At 37.5% G+C, this 26,144-nt stretch overlaps 1 protein-coding gene across 1 annotated transcript in view; it reads left to right on the top strand.

Annotated features, from left to right (window-relative positions):
* Positions 1-22,923, top strand: part of LOC149801783 (translocon-associated protein subunit beta-like) — a 34,059-nt gene extending 11,136 nt beyond the window's left edge. Inside the window, exons 3-6 of the mRNA XM_089956127.1 lie at positions 12,503-12,601; positions 14,378-14,489; positions 18,988-19,065; positions 22,755-22,923. Of these exons, the coding sequence (XP_089812253.1) occupies positions 12,503-12,601; positions 14,378-14,489; positions 18,988-19,065; positions 22,755-22,865 (400 nt within the window). The 3' untranslated portion in view covers positions 22,866-22,923. The remainder of the gene's footprint in view (positions 1-12,502; positions 12,602-14,377; positions 14,490-18,987; positions 19,066-22,754) is intronic.
* The last annotated feature ends 3,221 nt before the right edge of the window (positions 22,924-26,144 follow it).

Below are 26,144 nucleotides of genomic sequence, written 5' to 3'. Positions count from 1 at the left end.
TTGGTCTCCACGCATTTTTCCTTGCTGCAACATGAGCTACAACCGATGGAATCGTAAAACAATTTGTTAGCAGTTGTTCATCATGCTCCTCAAATTCTATGGCGGTTTTTTTCATCCTGTTGTGAAATGCTTCAGTGCGATATAATTCACCGTTTGGTCTTACAAACTGATCAAAGGTATCCGCATCGTTTTCAGCGCTGCGAAGTAACCACATTGATACAGGGTCGTTTTTACACAAGTAGGCAATAGCATCAAATAGTTTCCTCTCCGCGAGAAAACCGTCCTTGGAGAATTGTTCTCCCAGGAATTCTTCGGGTATATACTTTACTGTTCTATCCCGTGGAAATATTGTGATCACGGGCGTCCATGCGTGTTCGTTATGATCAATAATTTTGATTGGGGCTCCCTTCGATTTATACTTCGATTCGTATAATACTTCACCGGTTATCGTTGTAACGGTTATTGGAAATCTCAGCGATGTTTCTAATCTCGCTATGTCGCTGATGGTTGCTCCACGCTCTTTTACGGTTAGTTCCCACTGGTTGATTTTGCTACGTCGTAAATCAGTCAATTTGTTTCCTCGACATGCATTTGTAAAATGCTCTATTATTCGTTCTGCTACACAATTTATCCCAGTTGACTGTTTCATCGGTTTCAGTTTTCCGATATCAGGTTTCTTATTTAACGGGTATATTCCATAAACAACTGCTGTTTCAGGATACGCTCGTTCATAGTATGGTTTGTCAATTCCGGTTAACAACCCCGGCTTGGAGTCGCGGCTGACAGTGACTGTTTTCTTGTCGCTGAGAACTGGTTCAAATTTATCACGCATGATCCAATCGCCTGATTCCACCCGGACAATGAATTTTACTCTGAAGAAATACCTTTTACCGTCAAGTTGTGATATTATCATTGCTGCGCGGTTGTCGTTCATGGTAGCATCAACAATGCCATCAATTCGAAATGTTGACCAACTGTGAGATGCGCCATCACGCTTGAATTCATTGATACAATCGCGTATTTTACTCAACAGGGTTTTATCGTTTATTAACGCTTTTGGTGTGTCCTTGAGGACTCTATCGAGATTAAACCTAATATTTTTCCGGGGCTTAATTACTGCTAATCTCTCGAACTCATCCATATAATTAAAACAAGTATTTAAATGAAAGAATATAGTATAATGAATCACTGCAAATGGTTGATGATTGGGTCGACAACCCCGTGCAATAAATCATGTAGAGGTGAATTCTGCGGGTATCATTTACAAAGCGTTCGTAATGGTTCTCTTGGCCCCCTCCCGTGCTTGGTTTGCCACGTCGGTGTAAGAGGAAAATCACAGTTGTGTATCAATTGTGGCGGAAAGCGATACAGGGAACTAAAACGCTATTATGACAAGCGAATTAAAAACGCCGTCATCAACCCCACCGCCGACTTCGTCATCAAAACCCCCCAAGACTACGTTGAAAGATTCATAATTAAACCAAATAATAAATTAGACAAGTAGTATTATTATACAAATGGACCAAGAGTTCAGACCTCACCCTGTGTTTGTTAATTACGAGGCATCTCGCGACGGTATTGTTAGAAACCGCAGACTGAAGAAGCCGGTTGGTACCGTAAATAATCACGGATACTTGCGATTTAATGCTGGGAAAAAAATCTGTCTTATTCACAGGATGGTGTATGAAGCGTTTAACGGACTGATCAACGACGGTCTCGTTATTGATCACATTGATGGATGTCCTCAAAATAACAGACTGTGTAATCTAAGAGCTGTTACACCGAGTCAAAATTCCAAATTTGGAAAAACAGGAGGGATGAGAAAGGCAAAACCCGTAAAGTCATTTGATACAATAACGCACGAGGAAAAAATATTTCGCTCTATGAATGCGGCTGGTAAATACTTCGATATTTGTAGTAAATCAGTTCTAGATGTTGCGGAGAATATAACTAAAACAGCGATCTCAAAAAAGACGGGTCACAGAATTCGATTTTCATATATAACATCAAAGGGAGATAACTCGTTTTGTGATAGCGTCTCATGACAAGAGTTATGTCCCTTGAAGTCCAATTAATGTTGCGATTAATTAATCATTTTACGATGAAAACTAATGAAATACACGCTATTATCTAACAGCTGTATTCTTTTTTTTAATGTTTTATTTGAGTATTTGGTTTCATTTAAATGCCGTGAAACACCATTAATAAGTATTTAAGGATTCAAACGATTCAAGGGAATTCAAATTAACACACACCTTGTGACTGACGCCGCTGTATTAGTCACTTTATATATAAGATGACTCGTTATAAGCCTGGGGCTTTCGAAAGCCAATTCAACTAATCAAAACTAACCCACGCTCTTGACCCGGGCGTGTGGTTGTCTTTTGTTTACAATCATGCAACCGGGTTAATTTAATTGGGTTGCTTTTGATTGGTTGAATTGGCCGTAGAGTTCCGCCCCGCCGTTTTATGTTTGTGCTGTCTTGTGCCGTCCCATCATCCATCAATCATTTCATTATAAATATATTCATCCTTAATTAAGTACATGTAGTGATGTCCCCCAAGCATATCTTCTGGGCGGTCTACGATGACGTTTGTCACCCTAGGCCTCCCTCCCGGAGATGTATGCTTTGGGGTTCCAAGATGTGAATGTCCTTAATTAAGTATATGTATATGCCTGCAATCTGCCACAACACTCGAGTGGAGATCTACGGCATTGTACTGTCCATGTATGCCTGCAATCTGCCACAACACTCGAGTGGAGATCTACGGCATTGTACTGTCCATACAAAAAACGGGGTCAAAAATGGCCCCAATAATTTTATTAAAATTTTTGATATTAGAAATAAGATGTTTTATAAGAATAATGAATATCGAAGACATCAATAATATATTAACTGAGATTTCAAAATTAAAAAATCAAGGAATTGAATTATCTGATGGTCTCGACAGTGAAAAAATATTATCCGATTATGAGATTATTAACGAACAGTCGAAACGGGGGCGTTTTACCCTGGCCCGCGAGTATTTTTTTATAAAACGATTACAACATACGATTAATGAGAACCTGTACCACAATGACGCAAATGCATTCATTGGACTATTTACTGCCGTTGAAATAATACGAAAAAAACTCGGACGTGTTTATGAACGACGCCGGGAGATTTCTAGTAAGATCAAAAACATTAGAAGGATTATAGACGAAAACTCCGTGGAGCTCCCGATGGTACACTCGGCGGAAAATTAGAAAATTGCGGATCAATTTACAATAATGGTAGGTGAATCACTTACTACTCGGCTAGCCAGAGAGCGGCTAGCAGCGCTTAAAAAGTTTATACCGTTACGAGACAGGGTGAGAGAGAAACTTCAAACGCGACAACAAATGCAAACCGATTTTACTGTTGGAAGCGAACAACTCTTTGCCCCGGTAACTAAAGCGACTAAGGATGTTACAGCGGCAACTGTACCCGTTCTTGGTGCGCTTGAAAAGATAGCGGCAGAGACAAAACAAACAAAAAGGTCTTTAGAAACACTCCCTGCAAAAATAGCGGCTGCTACAACACGGAGGCCACCACCACTCGCTATAACCGAACCACAAGAACCTTATGTTACAATGGCCGACGAGGAAGAATTAGGTGCTACTGCGAAAGAACCAGAAGAAGAAATACCCGAAGAAACACCCGAAGAAACATCGAAAGAAAAAAAGAAAGAGGGAAATATACCCCGTAATGTTCTTAAAAAGTCCGCAATAGATCAAATTAGAGACATCGACGACGATGAAGAATTAGTTAATTTTGTTGCTACAACATCAACTAAGAGCATTCGAGATGAGTATATCAATGAAGGTTACAAGAAAAAAATAACCTCGACGGAGAACTGGGCAAGAATAGTGTATTTAGCGAGTAAACATAGAGAAGCATTACCACATCGTGGTGATCCCGATTACGATAAATTCCTCGAGAAAGTTAAGAGTAGAACACCAAAAAAAGGAAAAGGATACCCTGTTGGTAAAGAATCCTACGGCGTTACCTGCCCTAATAGTGTTCTCAGTGATATATCACGGCTGGAAGTACTAATTGGAGGAAAACGAGCCGGAAATAACTCTACGGAAATAATCAATGAGGCCGCTGATATTTGCAAGCGGTTATTTGCAGGCGGTATTATGGACATTAATGCATATCGAACGCTCATAGACGAACTCGTGGATGATTAATTGGAAAACTGGTGTTTTTAATAAGGATGATCATACACTACAACCATGATAAACCAGTACTCGTCTACTTGGTAAACTCGCGATTGCCTGTTTACCGCGCGTACTATGGAGATGGTCTCGGTAGCACCATTGCGGGGTTATTTACAAGAATGGCTCCAAAAGTAGCGCCGTTAGCCAAACAATTAGGAATGAAGGCTATTGATGTTATTCGTGATAAGGGTATTAGTGCCATTGGAGATGTTGCCGGAAGGGCGTTTTCAGCCGCGCGGGACAAACTAATGTCATTGGTGAAATTCAGGAGAAAAAAACAGAAACCACCGGTAATGCCATCAACGACAGTGATGCCTGCAAATGTCAGTAAAGTAATAAATAACGCCGTGGAAGAAAAATTAGAGTCGTTGGCGACGACTTCGCCATCCGCCGATGCGGCAACCAACGCGCTCATGAACGCGATAGCGGGGAGTGGTTTAAATTCAAAGAATTTACGACGAAAAAATCGCAATTGAAAACATCAACATGATAAATAATAGAATGTTTGCGCGAACCGCTGATCCCGCGTTTGATATGGACGCCCCAGTGCGCAGGGATGATTCTGTCCGTGATTATCAATATTATTCTTATTATGCAGCGCAACCCGACCTACGATCGCGAATTGAACTTCAGGTCCAAGATACCAGTAAATACTTTCTGCCGTGTGAAGCGTTTATCGAAATCGAGGGAGAACTCGTGACAAATGCCGCCGATAATGCACCATACGCAGATGACCATCGTGTTCGAGTTGGCTTCGTCAACAACGGTATCATGGCGTTATTTGAGAGCGCCAGATATCTTATTGACGGGCGAGAAATTGAATCAATAGAACGCGAGGTTGATGTTGCAACAACGATAATTGGGTTGGCGAGATACTCGGATGATTATACAAGATCGGCGGGCCCATCTATGATGTTTTCGAAGGACACCACCAATAACGCTGACCATCTTCAGTACGTTAACGTGCTGACACCACGAAATACCGCAGCTGACCAGGATGAAGCAGCTAACCCAGACCGCAGAGCAAAACCAGGTGACAATTTCACTGTTATAAAAAGCACCAACAATGATTTCAATCTAGGATTCGCAACACGAGTAGGAATGTTGCAAGGACCACGCCGAAAGTTTTCATGCGCGATTCCACTCCATCACATATTTGGATTCTGCAGAAATGTCAGAAAAGTTATCTATGGGGCTAAGCATACAATCGCGCTGACGCGAAGGGGCGATGATAACAATGCAATATGGCGTGCTGCTGGTGTCGCCGCCGGTAAAGTCATTTTAACTAAAATGGCATTGTGGATGCCGGTGCTGACTCCATCAGTTACCACGGAAGCACGATTGTTAGCATTTATGGAACAGGGAGGGAAATCGCTGTTGAGTTGGCTAGCGGTAACAACTGATGCTAAAGAGGATAACGTCGCCGATACGTTTACATGGCACCTGGCGTCAAAACAGGGTGTTTCAGCCCCGCGTCATATATTCATAGCGCTGCAGAATAGGAATCGATTGGGTAGTCAAGAACACAGCCATATGATATTTGATCAATTAGGAGTCAGGGATGTTTCGCTGAGAATAAACGGACAACAGGAACCATCCGAGGATATACAGCTTAATTACGGCGACAACCATATCGCACGTGTGTATCATCGATTGCTGTCATATATGGGTCGTGATCAAAACGTCGACACTGGTTTGCAAATATCACAACTTGATTTTAAAAACCTGTATCCGATTTATTACTTTTCGTTGGAACATCTTGATTTAACGAGACAATCCGTCGTTGATATACACTTCCGAGCTCGTATAGCCCCGGGTGGTGTTAATTATAGAGCGGTTGCTGTCATTCTCAGCGATAAATCAATGCTGTTGGAAGGCGTTGGTGGACGAATGAGAATCGTTGATGCACCAGTGGAAAACATGTAATTGAAAACACAAACGCGTTTACAATAAAATGTCGTATAGTGTCGTCAGTGTAGAGTTGACTGATGGTCAAGTCAAGAAATTACGATCAAAGTCGGCTAAACAATGCGGAACCACAATAACGCTGAAGCCGTCACAGATGGCGGGTGGTAATCATAAGATATCGTTGACGGCGCGTCAAATAAAACATTTCAATGATGCGATGAAGAATAAAAAGGGAGTTCAAATAGATTTTTCCGCCGCAGCAATTAAAAACATGGAAAAGACCGGTGGGATATTTCCGCTGTTAGCTGCGATTCCAGCGTTGATTGCCGCGGCCGCACCAGCAGTGGCTAAGGCGGCGGCGTTAGGAGCCGTTGGTACCGCGGCGGGGATGGCATTGAAGAAGGCAACCGGGAAAGGCTACAAAAAAAAACGACCCGTGGCCGGAAAGGGTCTAAGACTACCGGGAACCCCGTATTCATGGTACTCGGGAAAGGGTCTAAGACTACCGGGAACCGTTTATTGACTCGGGAGTCAATGACTCCTGAGTCAATGACTCCCATGTCTAATTTTGATTTAATAGACGCCGCAAACGCGTTAGCGATAAAAAACTTCAGAGGTGTTTTTATGAGGGATCAATTACCGGCGGCCCCAAGGAATATTGAAACAGGCATAATTAACCTCGATGGGTCCTCCGGAGCGGGAACTCATTGGGTTGCGTACGCGATTGATCCGCGTGCAATCGTCTATTTTGATTCATACGGGTTAGCCCCGCCGAAAGAGTTCATGCGGTATATCCGGGCGTGTTCAGCCCGGGTTTTTTATTCCACGCTGCCAACACAGCGATTAAGTGACCCACCGATATGTGGCCGCGAGGTATTGAACGTACTTGCGGCGATTTCATCATCGCGAAAACCACCTCATGTGGTTGTAAACGAATACACTAGTGGGGTCGTAGAAGCTCAACGGATTTTAGAGAATAACATTTACAATAATAATGATTGATATTTGGGGACGATCGGTTTCGGCGCTGAAAGAATCCACGGAAACAGCCGCCACCGATGACATAAAAAAACTAATTGAGGATGAAATCGCTGATACGTTGAACTTAACCAGTGTTGACCCAGATGAAATAGTTGTATTTCAAGACCGCCAGGGTAAATTGAAATCCGGTAATGTGTCACTGAATGATGTTTTAATACGACAGCGTGATGCCGACGAGAACACTATCGCGCTGTATACCAGCGACGGACGACTCAAACCGGGTGGACATATATCAGCGGTGACGGATAGGGTAACATTAGTCCAGGACGGTTTTACAAGGTTAGATAGATCGGTGACCGAACTTGACGCGCAGGTGAAAAAATCTGCCACCGAGGTGAAAAAATCTGTCACCGATATACAACTCACTACCGCTAGTTTTTTTGGAACCCCGACGGTAACCGAACCGAATCTTGCAACAATAAAAAATACTATTTTGGAGTTTACGACGCTGTCGGGCCAATTTACCTCGTTACGAAAAAATGTTAACAGGATCGATGACAACTTTGATAAATTCCTTGGTAAAAAAAATACCAAACCGGATGAAATCACAATAACTATAAATGATATCACTGCGTATGGACAGGAAATAGAAACAATCAAAACTGATGTTACAACGAACAAAAGGAGTGTAGACGCGCATGAACGGGAAATAGAAATAATCGGCGCTAATGTTGCAACGATCATAAATAATGTAGACTCGCATGGACGGAAAATAGAAACAATCAAAACTGATGTTACAACGATCATAAATAATATGGACACGCATACACAGGAAATAGGAACAATCAAAACTGATATTGAAGCGAACAAAAAGGGTGTGGACGCGCATACACAGGAAATAGGAACAATCAAAACCGATATTGAAGCGAACAAAAAAAATGTAGACGCGTATTGGCGGGGAATAGGATTAATCAAAACTGATGTTGCAGCGAACAAAAAAGGTATAGACGTACATACATATGAAATAGGAACAATCAAACTTGATGTTGCAGCGAACAAAAAAAGTATGACCGAGAATACACGGGAAATAGAAACAATCAAAACTAATGTTGCAACGAACAAGAATAATATAGACGCGAATTTGCGAAGAATAGAAATAATCAAAACTGATGTTGAAGCGATTAAAGACGGACTACCGAGAATAACAGAGCAACTCGAAACTAATATTGAAGCGAACAAAAAAAATGTAGACACGTATGGAGGGGAAATAAAAACAATCAAAACTGATGTTGAAGCGATTAAGGACAGACTACCCAGAATGACAGAGCAATTCGAAAAAATAAAAATCCCTCATGAGAACATCATCAACACAGTATACACAATTCGGCATGGATCATTCGATTGGACTCCTACACAGAATACAGTAAATATTACCGCAACTGTTAAGGGTATTTATCGATTGACACTGGTTTCAATGATGCAGTTTAATATATTATCGTCGAGTTCATCCGGGTTTAACAATACAATATCAACAATTATAGACAGGAACGCAACTGAACCGTTTACAATTTATGCCGTTGATAGAAATTTAACCAGGGCAAACATCACATGGTATGCGGAATTTGTAGTGGATCTAAGTAATTAAAAACACTAGCTCTTTTAAAATAAAAATGACCACCAAGGAAATTGAATCAGAGGTATCACCGACGTCACATCAATATCGATTCGATACCGCAAAAGAATTTTCCGCGAACTTGAAAACGCTTTCCGAACAATACCGTGTAAAAATAAAAAAATACCGTCGTAAAATAACCGCCATCGACGCGGTCGTGTACTCGGTGTCGGGTATAATAGCCGGTACCGGTGTTATTTTATCCACGGTAACCACGATAGCCCCGATCGCTGTTCCAATCGCTGTCTCCGCAATGACAACAGTTGCTGGAGTCGCCAACGCAATCACTAAAAAGATATCATCGTGTTTTCAGAAAAAACTCAACGAGTATACAGTAAAACATCAAATAGTATCCGACGCATACTCGAAATTATCCGGGTTGATCTCGTTATCGATTGATAATTTGTTCGTATCCGATGTTGAATTCTCCACGATGGTCCAGTTGTATAGCTCCGCGATGTCAAAAATCGAGGATTTTCAACTGGAAGCCGGAACCACCTCAATGGGCTCTGGTTATTAATATTAAACACTAAAGACAACAAATAATAATAATGTCACTGAACCCCGAAGGGTTTCAATTACTTCAGCGGATCGCGGAGAACACCACTCCGGTACAAACAAATATGATATCGATAACATCAACGAAACCCGAATTCAGTGTAAACTTTCCATCACCGGTTCCAGTGAAGGAAATAGCGCTGGCAAAATTGCGAGTATATCACAGTTGGCCTAATATTCGAGCGGACGCATTTAACGGACAACAACCTAATAACTCGCTGGTTTTTGCACGGAAAAATAAACCCGATGGAACCCCAAACTGGGAGGAGGTTACAATACCAACTGGGTCATACCAAATAGAACAAATCAATAAAGAATTTCAACGCAGGATAAAATCGATCACAGGAAAGGAATCAAAAATCGCTATTACGGTTCATGAACCGACGTTATCGTCGACGATTGAAATAAGCACACCGGGGTATATGGTTGATATTTATAACAGTTCAATAAGAACCATACTAGGATGGCCTAAGAATCCACCTTATGAAAACCCCGAGGGCAAACAATCGTATCATGAGATTAATCCCAATTATCGAGATGTTTTGTTTGTTATGAAAAACTCGTCACCCCCCGACTGGTTTACATTTCAAGACAGGAATACCATGTATTGGTATTTTAGGTACGAGAAAACTCCTGGATCGGTCGTCGAGGTCGAAGTTAATTTAAATGATATCGATAGGTTTTTTATCGAGATTAATCGTATTTACCAATCACAACTAGAACAGCTACGGGAAACAAAAGCACAAAAACACGTTGAGGTGTTAAATCAACTTATATTAGACATGGAATATATCAATGAAAGAATCATCGGGGTAATATCCACTAGCAGAATTGATAATAAACAAAAATTCCTAACCGAGTATAATATCGCAGAAGCCGATTTACCCGATTTTAAGTTTCCAAGATACAACACGCCAGAACTAAGAAAGTCTCTTAATGATTTTATCGGTCCATCAACTTATATCCTCAGACACGATAACGGGGATGATGGTAGGCATATTGCTCCATACAACGTAAATATCGCATCGGTGATAGCAATCAATCTAGTGTGTGATGTTATCGAAGGGAGTTACCAGGTAGATACCAATCAATCAAATCAAGCTCAACAGGGATATATCCTTTATTCATTTTCACCAACAGCCCCTCCGGGATTTTTAATCGTTGAGAATCCGATTAATCCGGTCTATATGCGATGCCATGATCGGTTTTTAACGAGAATTAATTTTAAACTCACCGATCAGTCAAATAACCTAATTGATCTACAGGAGGAGGAGTTAGTGATCACTCTGTTTGTAAGATCATTGTAAATAACCACTTAGCAGCAGAGGGGGCGATGACATCGACGCGGTCGTCGATGTGCTTACCGGACGCTGACGACACTGGGGATCGGCGCGCAGAAGGTGTTAATTAAACCAAATGACGTCACCATCGTGTAGGATGGACCGTCGTCGTTTTTTTTTTACCAGGCGCTGACGACACTAGATCGTTGAGTGCAGAAAGTATTAATTAAGCAAAATAACGATTGGACAAAATGTCCGATTCGCCCCCTCTGCTGCTGGGTCTTCATTGCTTGGCTGTTCAAATGTGAATCAATAATTCCAATCAGCAGCTCCACTTTGAAGATACCATCAGTGGTGATTTGTAAATATTTTATTGCTCCGTTGTGGAGCATTATCATGGAGTGAAAGTGAAGAGGAGTTCATCCCTCACCGCGATGCATCGGGTTCTGAAAATACATGTGAGCTGTTCTGTAAGGTGCAAAACATTCAATAATAAAGATTGAATAGACTTCATTTAAACAAAATTGGTATTAAATTTTAAAACAATAGTTATATTTACTTTAAGATTAGTAAATGCACACGCAAGACCTTTATGGCTATTAATTTATCTCATGACCATGTTAGTTTTTGGTTGTTATTGTTCACAATAGATATAATAACTTGGGAGTCATTTGACCCTTGACTCCAAAATCTCGAGTCAAAAACTGTGAAACTGGTATCTCAAGACAATAGTCATTTATTGTTGATTTCGTGAGCTGATAGTGGCGATTGTTCATTATTCATGGAGCAAATAAATGCTTAAGATTTCTTTAGATTTATTTTTCTTTACTTCAAAATTGTTATACTCTTGTTTCTTTGGAGTCTGAGGGTTGGAATGATCATTACTGGTGGGTGAGATTGAGCAGAAAAGAAAATATACTTCTTTAAGTCATCATGATTAATTAATATGAGCCAGTGTATGATAATTCAGTGAAAAATGAATAGTTGTATATCTTGTTCACTGCAAAGATTTTTAAAAAAAAGTTTTGGGGATGTTTTAATTAAATTTTGTTTTTCTTCTTTTATGAATAAAAAAAAACATTTGTGTTCTTTTCTCTTTGATTACACATTGAAACCATATGCTGATAATTGAAATTACCAAAAATGATTTAAGCAAGTTGTTGTGTAGATGAGAAAAAAGTATGAGATGGAATGCAGAAATTGTCAGAAGAGCAAAGACAGTTATATATAAATATATATATATATATATATATATATATATATATATATATATATATATATATATATATATATATATATATATATGTGTGTGTGTGTGTGTGTGCTGGGTTTATAAATGAGAAACATACCGAGTCCAAATGACTTGAATTGAAAACTTAACAACTGAAAATATAACTGCATTGAATATTTCTTTATCACTTGAAGGTAAATTAATTTTCTTTGCACATGGGGCTGTCTTAACCTCAGGTGTTACATAAATTTGTAGTAAAATGATAACTTGACATTTTACTCATTTTGCTAATCTCCCCCCACCCCTTCTCTAATATGTGCATTTATAGACTTTACAGTCACTCTTGCTCTGACATAGTTTTGCTCAGTTGGCAGTTATGGTATCCTGTACTGGCCACCAGCTGGCATCTAGTTTGGCACATTGCACAATTGGCCGTTATGGACCCCATCTACTATATTAGAACAATGTTATCATATACTTTCCACCAGCTGGCATCTGATTTAGCTCAAAAGAAACAGGGAAGTTACCGAAATCATGGTCAATTGATAACTTTGGTAATGTTTTTGTTTTTAATACATTTATGTTATACTGTTCTATATTTATTATAGTTTTCATTCCTTTTTTCACAGTGCAGCACTTGATGTCAAACTCGAAGATGATACCTTCCCAGAGGCTGATTTTGATGTTTCTAGTGGAAGTCTGGTTGCAAAATGGGACAGAATAGCTCCGTATCCTTTAGAACTATTCATACTGTATAGTTTATATGAATGAAATTAATTCACTGAGTTGAAATAATGTTTTCTTTGGTGATGCTTTCTGATTTTCTTCATGGTCAATAGTTTGGTCTCTGTCAGAATTGAATATAAAACCACAAAGTCATTTTGGCAATTTGTATTATTCTCAAAGCTATTTCTGTACTTGACCCATGTACAGACATGATTTTCCTCTGTTTTAAAGCAGAATTACGCTTTTCTCCCGACTTGAATCAGATTTTTCTTGATATAGTCCATTTTTTAAAGTGGTCTGTCCACTCCCATTCAGCAAATACCCTTGTACATTATTCGTTCCATATATCAGTTAGCACACAACTCTTGTAAAGAGTATTCTGATTGGTCAGTGGTTTAAATTCATCCAATGAATCTTTGTGTAATGGAAACTGATGGCAATGGAAAGAAGAAGCATGCTTGCAAAACATGGCATCCAGAGTTGTTGAGAGAGGCCATGGCACAAAAACAATGTAGATAAAGGTTTAAAAAACCATTTAGAAATGGGAATCTCAGGAGATAAAAGTTGACGGAAATTTAGTTGGTCGGTTTATAAGAAAACTGAACGCTAGATGACTGGCATTTTCTGACCTCTGCAATAAAGATCTGATCTACAGTAATTGCGGTTGGAAGAGTTTGGAGCAGCACCTACAAAAGAAGCTGCGTACAGAAAAATTGAAGCTTAGAAGGCATCTGGAAAAAGTGCAGTTAATTACTATAAGAAGAAAGATTTCTTGCATGAGAGAACATATGTAGCCCTCTGTCAGAATATGCGCACCGCTTGTCGCTAATACAAGCATCAGCTTGAAAGGAAAAAGGGTCTTATTTAGAAGGAAAAGAAACGATTGCACGTTGCACCAAAAAAGTTAATGGTGACAAAAGGGAAAGCTAAAGAAATCTTTGCCAAAGCCGGAAAAAAGAGCTTGACTGGCATATCAACAGGTTGTGCCCATTGGAGAAAAAGACATGTGAATATATGGGATTATTTGTATATAGTTGATGTACTTGAGTGTTTATATTACAGATTTGTTATGAAAAGAGAGAAGTATAATATGTTTGCTGCAAAAACTGAGAAATTATTGTGACTTAATTATAATGTGAACACTGACATGCACATGAAATAACTTCAGCATCAATAGTATTGGAGAACAAATTCATGTGAAATTATTTAAGTCAAGTTGATTAGTTTTTCAAATAATTATTTTGGTTTAATTTATGATCATAAGTTGCACCAGGAGCAGTTTTTTATGAGTGTAAAATGCGTTTTTTGGACCCCCAGATTATGTGTTGCCTCTCGAGACCCCCTTGGGAAACGACCCACAAACACCCTTAAAATTTTTCCAGCTTTTTTTATGGAAGACCAAAATTATGTCTGAATGTACTAAATTTACCTCAATATTGCGTATAGTATATACTCACCAATAAGTCTAGTCCATCTACAGACTGCACAGAACCAGATCTGCCAACACATAATGTTCTGACAGTCTGAGTCTATCCAGTTTGTTGTGAATAATCAGTTGAAAATGTGACAGCAGATTAGGGTCTATGATGTTAATGTGGATTTAACTTATAAGCAAGTATATATAGTATATAAATGAGCAAAAATGAAGATAGGTGAGAATTACAAATCATTGATATGCAGTGATTTATTGTCTAGAAAATGCAGAAAAGTTAAGAATGCTAATATGTAATGATTGAAAATATTTATGTTTCTGGGTTATTTCCTTGACCATCACAAAGAAATACAAACGTGACCCATGCAGTCATCCTCCGTCCACTGAAGTATGGCTACTTTAATTTCACAGCCGCAACAGTTAGCTATCTGCCCTCAGAAAAGTCACCTGAAAGACAGGTCAGTTTCTTTTGGATTTTTTCTGCATTTTTCTTTAATATTTTGTGTATTTCTTGAGGTCAGAAGATGGAATACTTAATTTGAGATATAACAAAATTGTATTTGGTAAATTTTTCGTTGCCTTATCTGCACCTTAAGTGAATTAGACAATCATTTTTTTATTAAAAGAATACTTATATAAAAGATCTCATCTGCAGAAATGAGACTACATATCATACATGCTCACTTCTAAGTCGAGTCAAGCAGCAAATGGCACAGATGCAGATCTGCCGTTGTATAATGCATCAGCAAATCTAGGTCTTTGCAGTTTGTTAGGAGTAATCTGTTGAACAAACAGCTTAGTTTCTGATATGCTGGTGCATTATTTGATGGCAGCTCAGGGTCTGTCTCTGCAGTTTGATTTGAGTTATAAGTGAGTAATTATTGTAAATACATCAATAGGAGCAAAATCTACATTTAAACAAGATTCACACAGCAGACTATTTGAATGCTTACCAGGGATGGTCCTGGCTTTTAAAAAGCTGTTGCCAAAAAAATCGCCAACCTCAATATTTTATCAACACATTTCAAAAAGTGTCGCCAGAACAAGTAGTGTACATTTTTCCAAGTGTTAATTTAGTCTATTAATGTAACAGACAATGAAAATGACAAAAGATGGGTTAGTTAATACTTTAATTACAACAAGCATTAACAAAATGTTACAAAGTGTTACATGAAGATCCGTCGCGATTTTAGGGGTGCCCACTTGTTGAATGCAGTTTCAAAGTCTAATTTTTCACATCTGTACATGCTGATTCTCATTAAATTCTCGAAAGACGAGATGCAGAGTTTATTTCTGATGACAGTTTTTATGAGGTTCATCTTACTGAATCCACGTTCACAGTCTACAGTGCCGACAGGTGACACCAGTAGTCTCTCAGCAGCCCCCCACCCCCCATGGCTAGCTTCACAAAGCTTGTAGTGAATTGCTTCCCAAATCCCAAGAATGATCACTGAATGCTGTATAAATATTCTCGACAAGCAAAATAGGATCTCCATTCCCACGAATGAAACTTACACGAGTCAACACCTGGCAATATTGGATCATATATATAAGCATAAATTCACACTCAATTTAGGGATTCTTTCACTCCTGTATTTTGAGAAATAATTATTTTTAATTATGCAAAACTGTTTTTTTTTTTTGCTATTTCTTGTAGCGGAGTTTAAGTCTCTGCAGCCGTAACACAGGATGGATGGCAAAAGAAAAAGATCAATGAGTAAAATGCTACACTGGCGACATATATAATTGTGATTAAGATTTTTTCTATTTGCTTTGTATTTATACACAGTAGTCGGTACTTCAAAGGTTATCAGTTTTCTATGAAGGTTCAGCAAAACTATTGTATTGGTATATGTAAAAAAAAAAAAAACAGAAGGATTAGCCATTCAATTAATTGTATCTGTTCTATTTGCGTCTTCAGAAGTCGGTCAGTTGTAGGTATAGTTCGGTAGCATGATTGACTGTATCACAGCATACAGTACTCAGCCCAGATGTCAGCATAAGCAGATTATGACGTAACAATGCATTGTAAAGATGGAGTTGTCAATACGAACAAAGGATCGTTTGTGTAACAGATTGATTCCAATGCATTGCTTAGTCAAGTTTGTGGCTTCCTTTCGTTCTCCCTTTTAATTTATCCAGTCCAAATCCATGATTGTATGTACAAATTAAATAACCAAAAAGTCTGTCGCCAAAAAAAATCGCAATTTGCGACATTGGCGAAGCCCAGGACGATCCCTGGCTTACTACAGATTACAAGATACGATAGTATTTTGCCCATTATCACATACATAGACAGTCATAATATTAAACGTTAAAGAGAGAAATAGATGACTGGTTATTAGCAGTGAGTTTGCTTCATAGATGCATTTCTGGGTGAAAGTTTTGATTCTTTAATGATAATGGGATTATGTGACATACAATAGTTGGAGCTTTGTTTTGTGGTAGAAAATTTTGTCAATCAAGTACATGATTTTGCTCAATTTTGGGACTGTCCGTAATATTTAGAAAATAAATTGGGGTGGTTCAGGGACTTTGGACTGAAAATAGAACCTACTTTTAGTCCATAAGGTCAAAAGAAATAGTGTTAAGATTACCATCATTATCAGATATATCCAAAAATCAAGAAACATTACTTCTTTCTATTCGGATAATCACTGGGTCAGTATGAAATTTTAGAGAATATTTTGGATGGAAAATTAATATCGCTATTTTCAGAATTGCATTTTGATTCCCCAGGCAAGTTCAGTGTTGGCTTGGTTAACTCGGTGGCATTATGTCCTTGCTTGCAAATAAAAAAATGCTTTCATGTTGTGCCAAGTGATCTTTTGGTATTGTCTTTCATATAATGTCAATTCACCATCTTTAAACAATTTCTTTTGTCAGCTTCTTCCTAAAAAAACTAACAGACCATTTTCAACCAAATTTGGTGCCACACATCTGGACTAAAAGCTTTTCAAATTTGTACAAATGATGAACCAAAACTACTGAACAGGTTTTGATTACATTTTAAGCAAAAGCGTCTGTGCATAAAGTCTTCCAGATTTGTATAAATGATGCCAAACTACCAAGAAATATGGCTGCCATTACCAAAAAGAGAAAAGAATGTCCATTATCCATCAACAACAACAGCTATTTTCAACTTCTCAAAGGCCTCCTGACCAATTTCAACCAAACTTGGCAGATAGCAGCCTGCTATAAAGGTCTTTAAATTTATACCAACAAAAAACAAACATAGTCATAGTTACCTAAAAATAGATTGATCCAGAGGAAAAAAAACGTGATATCATGTATGATTGTGGTTACTAAAAGTAGAAAAACCTTTATAGAGCATTGCCACAATTGAGGAACAGATTGGACCAAATTTGGCAGAAATCATTCTGGCATGATTACATTTCAGATTTTTACCAATTATACTAATCCAGCATCAAGTATGGTAAGTTTACTAAAATAGAAAAACATTTAATCAAATTTCTGGGAAGTTGAAATGGAATTTGATCATTTTAACCAAAAAATACATTGCATCATAAAGACCTTTGAAATTTGTGTAAATATGACTCCAGTGTGCAATCAAATAGGGTAAAAAGTGCTCTCTTTTACAGATCATTGACAGCTCACCTTTGTCCACATGGATTCAAATCTTGACTCCGACAGTGTGGGCGTGTGAGAAAGCTTGTCACTAGCTTTCTGTGGGTCATTGGTTCTTCATGGGGTTTTCCCAGGTTCTTCCTCCACCAAGATATATCAGCTTGCATGTATAGTGTATCAAGTGCAGAAAAATGGTGTTAAACCCACAAACCACTGCCATCAAATATTGAAAGCAATAACAAAGGCCTTAAAATGACTTCTCCAAAACCACTGAATAGAATTTGACCAAACTTGACTGAAAAAATCCCCATCATGAAGACCCTTCATGTTTTTACAGATGATGCCATCCATAATCAGCTATAATAACCATTGTTATTATATAAAGTTTTTTTAAACAAAACCCCCTCCAAAACTACCAATAGAAAGCATACTGGCATGAAGACCTTTAAGATTTGTTGAAATGATGTTAATGGCCATCAAATATAGCCACCCTTATTAAAAAGGAAAGATCCTTTAAATGATTTCTCCAAAACCACCAAATAGAAATTGACCAAACTTGACAGAAAGCAGCAAGTAGTTTTAAGTTTGTATAAATGGTGCTAATCCACTATCAGATTACAAAATAAAAAATATGTCACAAAAATAAAAACAGTATTGAACAAATTGATCACATATAGCAAAAAGCTTATTGACATGAAGACTTTTCCTATTGTTTGGAATAAAATACTATTCTGCCATCAAATAGGCTGCTGTTACAAAATAGATAAACCTTTAAAAACTTGTAAATAACAGCTTAACAGAATTTCACCAACTTCGAAGAAGTGTATAAATTTTTCAGATTTATAAAACAAGAGACTGTTCCACCATCACAAATGGCTGCTCCTACTGTAAGGAGAAAAACATTTGCACAACATTATTGCAGAATAGAATTTGACTTGTTTGCCATTAAGCATCCTGGCATAGAGGCTTTTGACAAATAATGCTGATGTATGAAATACAGATGAAAATACAAAAACTAGAGGAACTTTGAAACATTTATCTTCATAATATACAATAAACAGAACTGGATAAATTTTGACAGAAAGTATCCTTGTGACCCATATATCTTGGCCATTTCGTCTTGCATTTGGTATTTGTGCAGATATAAAACGTGAATTCTTTCAGGCCCACATATTCCTCATTCTTTGTTGTTTTTATTTCATTGGCATTACAAATTGATAAGTAGAGTCAGCAGATTGAAGTACTATTGAATATTAATAACCAAATTGTTTTAATATGTTGCCAGGAAAAGTATGATATTGGCATTTCTGAGAACAGTTAAGAAGGAATTAAACTTTATAACATTTCTACTCTATTCTTTACTTGTAGGTTGGATACACAAGTGCACCAGGAGAGGGTGGCATTGTCAATAGCAAGGATTTTGAGAGACGTTTCTCCCCTCATGTTGTAAGTGAAATTCAAGTTTGACACTGAATTATTCATGTTGATGAACAGCAGTCTGACTAAAATTGATCTCATATAGGTAGATTTGACAGGCGCTGATAACATTTATGCTTTGCTGACCATTAAAATTTCCAGACCACATATTTTTTAGTAACTTAAGTGATGAAGCAATTCCATTTCTTGTTAGAATTATTGTTATAAGCGATATGTTCCAAATGACATTTTTCACTTCATAAATGTGGAAACTTTAATTTGCTTGGTTATTTGAAAGGTCAATGGAACATAGATGTGTATCACTATCAGAGCTTCATTGTGTCAGAGATTTCAGTTGTAATCAGATTGGACAAACTGCTAAAGTAATGAATACCACCCGCATTATTTGCAGTGCAATTTCTGGATAACTGCTTTTTGTCTTTTTTCCACTTTATATGTGATACGTGGTTTAATTTAGAAATTTCGTGAAAATTTGATGAAAGATGGTTAAATTGTAATGGTTTGATTTTTTTGGAGGGTTAGATAGTGAAAGCTGCCTAAATATTATTGGAATACACTACAGTATATTCAGACACGAGGTGTGATTATGTAATGATTGACAACAGGGACTTGTATATGTGAGGGATTGAAATCTCCCAACTGATATTGTAATGCTCCAAATAACTCGTACTAAACAAGTCAAGAGTAAAACAAAAAAGCAGGCATAAATGTGATGGGTTGTGAAAACATTACTATATACTTTTAAAATTTACAGATTGATCAAGGATAAACAAAAACATTACAATTCAGTAATTGTTTTATTAAATGCACCAATTTAATATTCATCTTGAAGTAAAAATTGTAAATACCTGTAAGCCCCTAATGTTAGTGCATATGCTGTGCCTCTTTTTGATCAGTGGCAGGGCTGATTAAATTGCATTGCCCATCATACAGGACTTGAAATTTGCTAAGTCAGAAAAGTAAAACTGTCTGAGGTACTATTCCGGGACAGGTGCCTATTTCCTTGTTTTAAAAACAGTCGGGGGGAAAAAACTAATTTTCATACCTCATCTACCTTTATCTGGCTGCTCATGCCCTCAGGACATACTGAATGCTTGAATCTACCTCCATTTACTCATTTATATCTTGTTATACTACAGTAAGTTTTCCTTAGTAACTGTCTCATGTGCGCAAGTTTCACTACTGCTTGTCAGCATATTGGGTTCAATGACCATTTGCCATCCACTCAGAACATTTCAAAGAAAATAAATCTGGCATGGTTAATTGGCAGTGCTTTAAACAGCCTTGTTATTTCAGGTTATTTACTTATGAGTGGATCTGCCTTTGATGGCAGTCCACTGAATCAATGCAATTAAATTAGTGAGAGGCACTTTATCAACATAAGTATCCATTTCTTTTTTGAACTGGTTAAATGACAGTACTGAGTCATTCATTAACTTTTTTTAATTGATTATACAGAGGATCAACTTCAAAGAGAATAAAAGTTGTTTCCACATAATAACATCAGTTCTACGTACATGTAAACCACACTTTGTGTATGGTTTGCACTTTGGTTAAGAAAGAAACCTATCAATTTTGGGGTCAGAAGGTGCAAGGTCAAGATCATTTTTTAACTGAAGGAAGATAAACATTTTCCACACAGTAACATTGGTAGTACATCCAGGTCCTGGCCAAACTTTGTCCATGACTTACACTTGGGGTATGGAAGAAGCCTATCAGTTTTGTGGTCAAAAGACCAAGGGTCAGATCACTGACTGAAAAAATAAAATGGCTGCTGCACACAAACAGATGATGTTGTCGGCAGGGAGGAGCATGGTGGAGTATATTGTTTCTTTGAAGTGATCTCCCAGTGCTTTCAGAATGTTCGTTTTACTCAACATGTACCTCTGAGCATTTTAGCAATCTAGTTACCACATAGTATTAACATCGTTTAATCAGAGTGCTATAGGAACATATGTTGTCCTTCACAGTCAGTATGCATTGCTGCACAAACAATTCACTAGATGTAAGCATGGTACAAATGCGCTTGCCCATGTAAATTATTATTGACAGTAATAGATTTATTATCAGACAATATAAAATGGTGTAAACCAACATTTTGTAGAGCTCAAATGGCAATCACTTTCCAGCTTTAGCATCAGCAACAATGGCATCGTCTTTATCATCAACAATTTGTTAGGGTTTTCTTTCAAGTTTTTATTTTTAATATATTTCCTGAACCCAATAAGGCATTTATAGAGAATATTGGTCACAGTTTGGCTTGTTTCTTATTTAGTTATATTACTCTTTTGTTGTGTTTTCTTTGTATTTGGAATTAATCACGATGAAGCTAAAACCATGCTTGCTGAACCTTTTGATCTTGGAGTCAAGATAACATTTTGTAACAATGATGTTATTGTGGACTTCATGTACGTGCATTTTTTTTTTAACATTGTCAGTATTGTTTCTAATGATGGAGCCTATTTTATCACAGAGTATTAGTATCCAAGGTTATATTCCAGTTTTCACGGTGGCTAACATTACTAATGGTATTAGTGATTTTGCATTAATTGCACAGTGAAGCTCTGTAGATAACATGTGTTAAAATGTCTTTGAAGTGGAAGCAATGGGACACAATTCTTTGCAGTTTTATAATGGTGGCCTATGGATTAGTATTAGGATGATTTTATTGGGACCAAACATTTTGGCAGCCTGTGGAGAAAAATAGGTTGCAGAGGGAACATTTTAGGGAAGTTTTGCTGTATTAAGTTTGACTACAAATGTATGTGCTGCAAGTTAAATCAGTAAATCATTTAGGCAGCTTTTCATCTACATCCATTTACTTCAATGGCATACCTGCCCCATGTGTCCTTTCATTAAATTTTACATCGTCTCAGTTTTACTCTTTGACTTGCACCATTCTTGAACACATTTTCTATCTACATTATACATCTTGCCGGCATGGTGTTTGCCTTTTGCTTCTGCCAACTCTATGACTTTTGATTTAAATGATGCAGTGTAAGACCTGTGCTTTTCAATACTCATCTGTTACAATAAAATGCTGCAGCAGTTTCAGTTGATCACACTGTTAAAATGTATATATCAGTGTATAAATTATTGTAGTCACAGACACACATGTAGTGCTAAATATGATGCAGTAGAAGGGTGCAAGTTCAAAGACTTGCCAGTAATACTTCAGCCAGCTGCTGTGTGGGGAAGATGTGTTGACTGACGGATCATTTTAACTCTGTTGATATTTACAATGACTCATTTCAGTGGCAAAAAGACCCACAGATGTACATAGATCATTGTAAGATTTCATAAAAAAACAACTTTAGCTTTCATGCTTGTGCTCTACTAAATACCCCCCAGTTTGGGAAATGTATCATCCCAGGGAGTGTTAATTATGGAATATATGCTATATTCATTTGCAATATGACATATTATGATGACTTGCTTGTGAATATAGTCGACCATAAGTTAATATGGGCATTAATATTGGTACAGATAAATGATCTTTCAGATGGAGAATATTAATATTTAAACAATGTTCTTGACCCCGAAGACATTACATTGGTCAGGATATTTGGTGTATGTATAATCTTTTTTCTGTTGCATTTTTATGCATGATGATGTCATACTGAATATGCAAAGATTTGCGTATGAACTTTATGACAAGCAGCATTTTCTCATTTTTAACTCTTTTTTTTTTTTTACAGTTGGATTGGCTGGTGTTTGCTGTCATGACTCTTCCATCTCTGGGCATTCCATTCCTCCTTTGGTACAGCAGCAAAAGCAAATATGATATATCTAAAGCAAAAAAAAATTAGTCTTCTATCTTTTGTACATTTTTTTTTTTGTCCTAGTTTCAATAAACATTTTTATGAAGTTTTTGCTTTGTATCATGTTTTCAAAAGAAATTTATACACTCGCATAATGTCTGCAAAGGCTGAAGCTTAACATTCTTTGCAAATTCTAATGTGCTGCAGATTTCAAAATCTGGTGGGTTTCAGTACAAAGCACCAGTTATCCAAATTTAAATTCAGTAAGTCGGAAATCTTTTTGACTTGAGGGATTTGAATCGATCCATGTGTATGTCATAATATCCGTTCTCTTTTACCAATTTAGTTTGCATTACTAATAATAGCAACCAGATTACGAGCTTAAATTAGTAATGAAGTATAGAACCATTGGCTTTTCATGTACATTTTATGTTGCACATGGCAACTGTAATTTAGGTAAATGATTAAACCGTGATATTAGTTGTCTCCCTTGGTTATTCTACTGTTGGTAATAATGAAACTATAGAATAAAATGCTTTTAAAAGGAAATCATAATAATTACTCAAATAATACATTAAAATGCTAACATAAATTCTCGAGTCACATATAGAGAAAGTAATGTTGAAGAGTATAAACGTTATTTAAAGCAGTTTTTATCATAGTAAAATGGACAATGGAAGTAGCAGTATTCCTGGAGTTAAGTTCTTCCATCTAATTTTGTGTAAATTAGTCTCACTTCACCACTCTCAAAACTTTTACTAATTTAAACTGTAACCTTGAAGACTTGTTTTACCAGTTTAATAATAATTATTTTTTGTTAAATACGGTATTTGAAAGAAAGATGTGTAGGGCAAGTCATACTATATAGTAGCCCATGTAGCTGCCTGGAGTCAACACATAACAGCCCAGACCCTGCATTGTGGTTGCCTCTGGACTCCACACAATATTATTCAGACCTTTAAAGAATCTTGCAACAGTCCTGTGAAAAGGCTGCAGTGGCCATCTTGAACAATCGTATTATGCCTGCTGCTCTCTTTTGGGAATCCCAGTAGCTCATTTGGTAAAGCATTAGACTTGTAATTAGCTACCTCAGTGTATCCTTGAAGAAAGGCACTTGGCTCCCATTTCTTTGGCATAGTAATGTGTTAAAACCAACAAAAACAAAATCAGACTCTTCAAACCATGATTATATTGACTTAAGTTTCCAAAAATCAAAATTATTGCAATATGTACTTAATCCTAGATGAAAATGTTACAGATCTGTCCTTTATCATGGCCACTCTGTTAATCATTGTCAAGTCATATGAAACTGTATGGGGACATTAATTAACATTAGCCCATAGGTTTACTTTAGGATGTACTCGGGGGAAATTTAACATACAATGTGGCTGTTTGGGGACAAAGGGAAATTGAATATAGGATATATCTTGTCCCCAGGCTGCCTTAGTGTCACTTGAGGCAATCTTGGGACAAGGGGAATTTAACATACGATTTATATTGTACCCAGGCTGCCCTAGAAATTTAGTGTCAGATAATCAGTCTGGGGACAAGGGAAAATGAAGTATAAAAATTTGTATGTACAGTCCAAACACACACCCATACAATCCAGCATGTGCTTTGTTATCACAATCCAAACACACACCCTACTATATAACAAAAATGGTAGGGGTATTTATATATACATAATACACTTGCACAAAAAAACATGCAAACACCCGCAAACAAGTTTTTGGCTAATGATTAAAATATCTATCTGGATGGCCTTGGAAAGGGTCATTGAGGTTTGCTGCCACTACATTTAGTGATCACTGCACCTCCCAAGTCTGGCACAGCAAACTGCACATCTTTGGTCCCATTTGCTCATTGTTGTTTGGGTGGAGACCACAAACCTAAAACTACACTCCTTGGCCTACATCCCACATTCTTCCATTTCCTCTGCATCTGTGATTCAGTCTGTACAGCCCTGGATCTTCATCATATTCTCACTTAGGCTGGAATTGCCTCTCCTTTCTCTCATGTACCTTGACCCTTTTCTTCCCCTTCCCCTCCCCACCATCTTGATTTTCAATATCTTAGCGAGTATCAGAGGAGTAATATCACTCTTTAAGTGATGCTTGTGGGGTAGCACTCCCATCTCCACCACACAGCCCAGGAGTTGCTGTACTCTTTCCATCAAGCTAATGGATTCCGTCAACTTGTCCACCTTGCCATGGTCTGCGATTCTTCTTTATACAGGATCGATAATGAATTGCAAGACGGGCAGACGGGCTGCTTTATGTGTTTCACACATGGACATGAAGGAAAACATACCTTCAAAATAAAGTGACACAAAATACCAAAATAAATCACACAGAAACAATTTTTATTTTTTGCACATATTAGAGTTAACATTAGACAAGGGTTAAGTACTGTTAATAAATATATACTATTACCCACAAATACTCTATACCCAACACATATAAGGGAAGACATTTTCTTTCAAAGTTTTAGTTTTTTTGGGGAAAGATCAAGGCATACACAAACATAAAACAAAAGAATTGGCAATTGACTAGTATCTCCTCTTTTCTAGAGATGAGATGGCCATGAAAAGGTCCATTTTGTTGGCGAGTGGTCCTGGATTTATCCTGTCTGCGTGGGTTCTAGTCCCGGATTCGGCCAATGTAGCTTCTTGTAGGTTGGTGTTACTTTCCGGGTTCTTCCTCCAAGATTTATACTGGCCGCCATGTATAGCCTATCTTGTGCTGAACAATGGTGTTAAACCCTACAACAACAACAATTATACCTGGCATATAGCTTCTATGCCATTTTGAATAAGATGGTATTTTCCTATTCATATATTTCTAGGTCAGGTGCTGACAGACGCGGTGTATGTGCTTAATTTAGCGTTCTTGATCGTCTTTAGTAGTTGAAGAATCCACGATGGGTGGCAAGACTGGTGGACGCACTGCTTTATATGCATAAAGCACATATTCGACGGAAAATATCCGATTCCATACTTGGATGTGAAAGAAGACATGAACAAGATCGACAGAAGGGCACATAATGTGTCAGTACAGTTTTAACAAATTAACAATAAAACATTTGTTTTAAAGATCAACTAGTTTAATAATAATAAGATTCTCTAACTCAAACATGAATGCCAAACTGATAAACTTTTAAATTTGAATGTATTTACAATGTGGAAAATGTTGAGTCAACCTTGACTAACAATGATCTAAATAAAGCACTATCATTTTTCCCATTGATGCACACTTCGTTTCTGCTGGAAAGAAAAGAGAGAGAAATAATGTTTAAAAAAATTGTTTAATCATCATTTCTATAATACTC

The sequence above is a fragment of the Sinohyriopsis cumingii genome, chromosome 4, assembly GCF_028554795.1.
Source record: "Sinohyriopsis cumingii isolate HCF-2022 chromosome 4, ASM2855479v2, whole genome shotgun sequence".
NCBI classification, from domain to species: domain Eukaryota; kingdom Metazoa; phylum Mollusca; class Bivalvia; order Unionida; family Unionidae; genus Sinohyriopsis; species Sinohyriopsis cumingii.
This window is presented reverse-complemented; position numbering and strand designations above follow the sequence as displayed.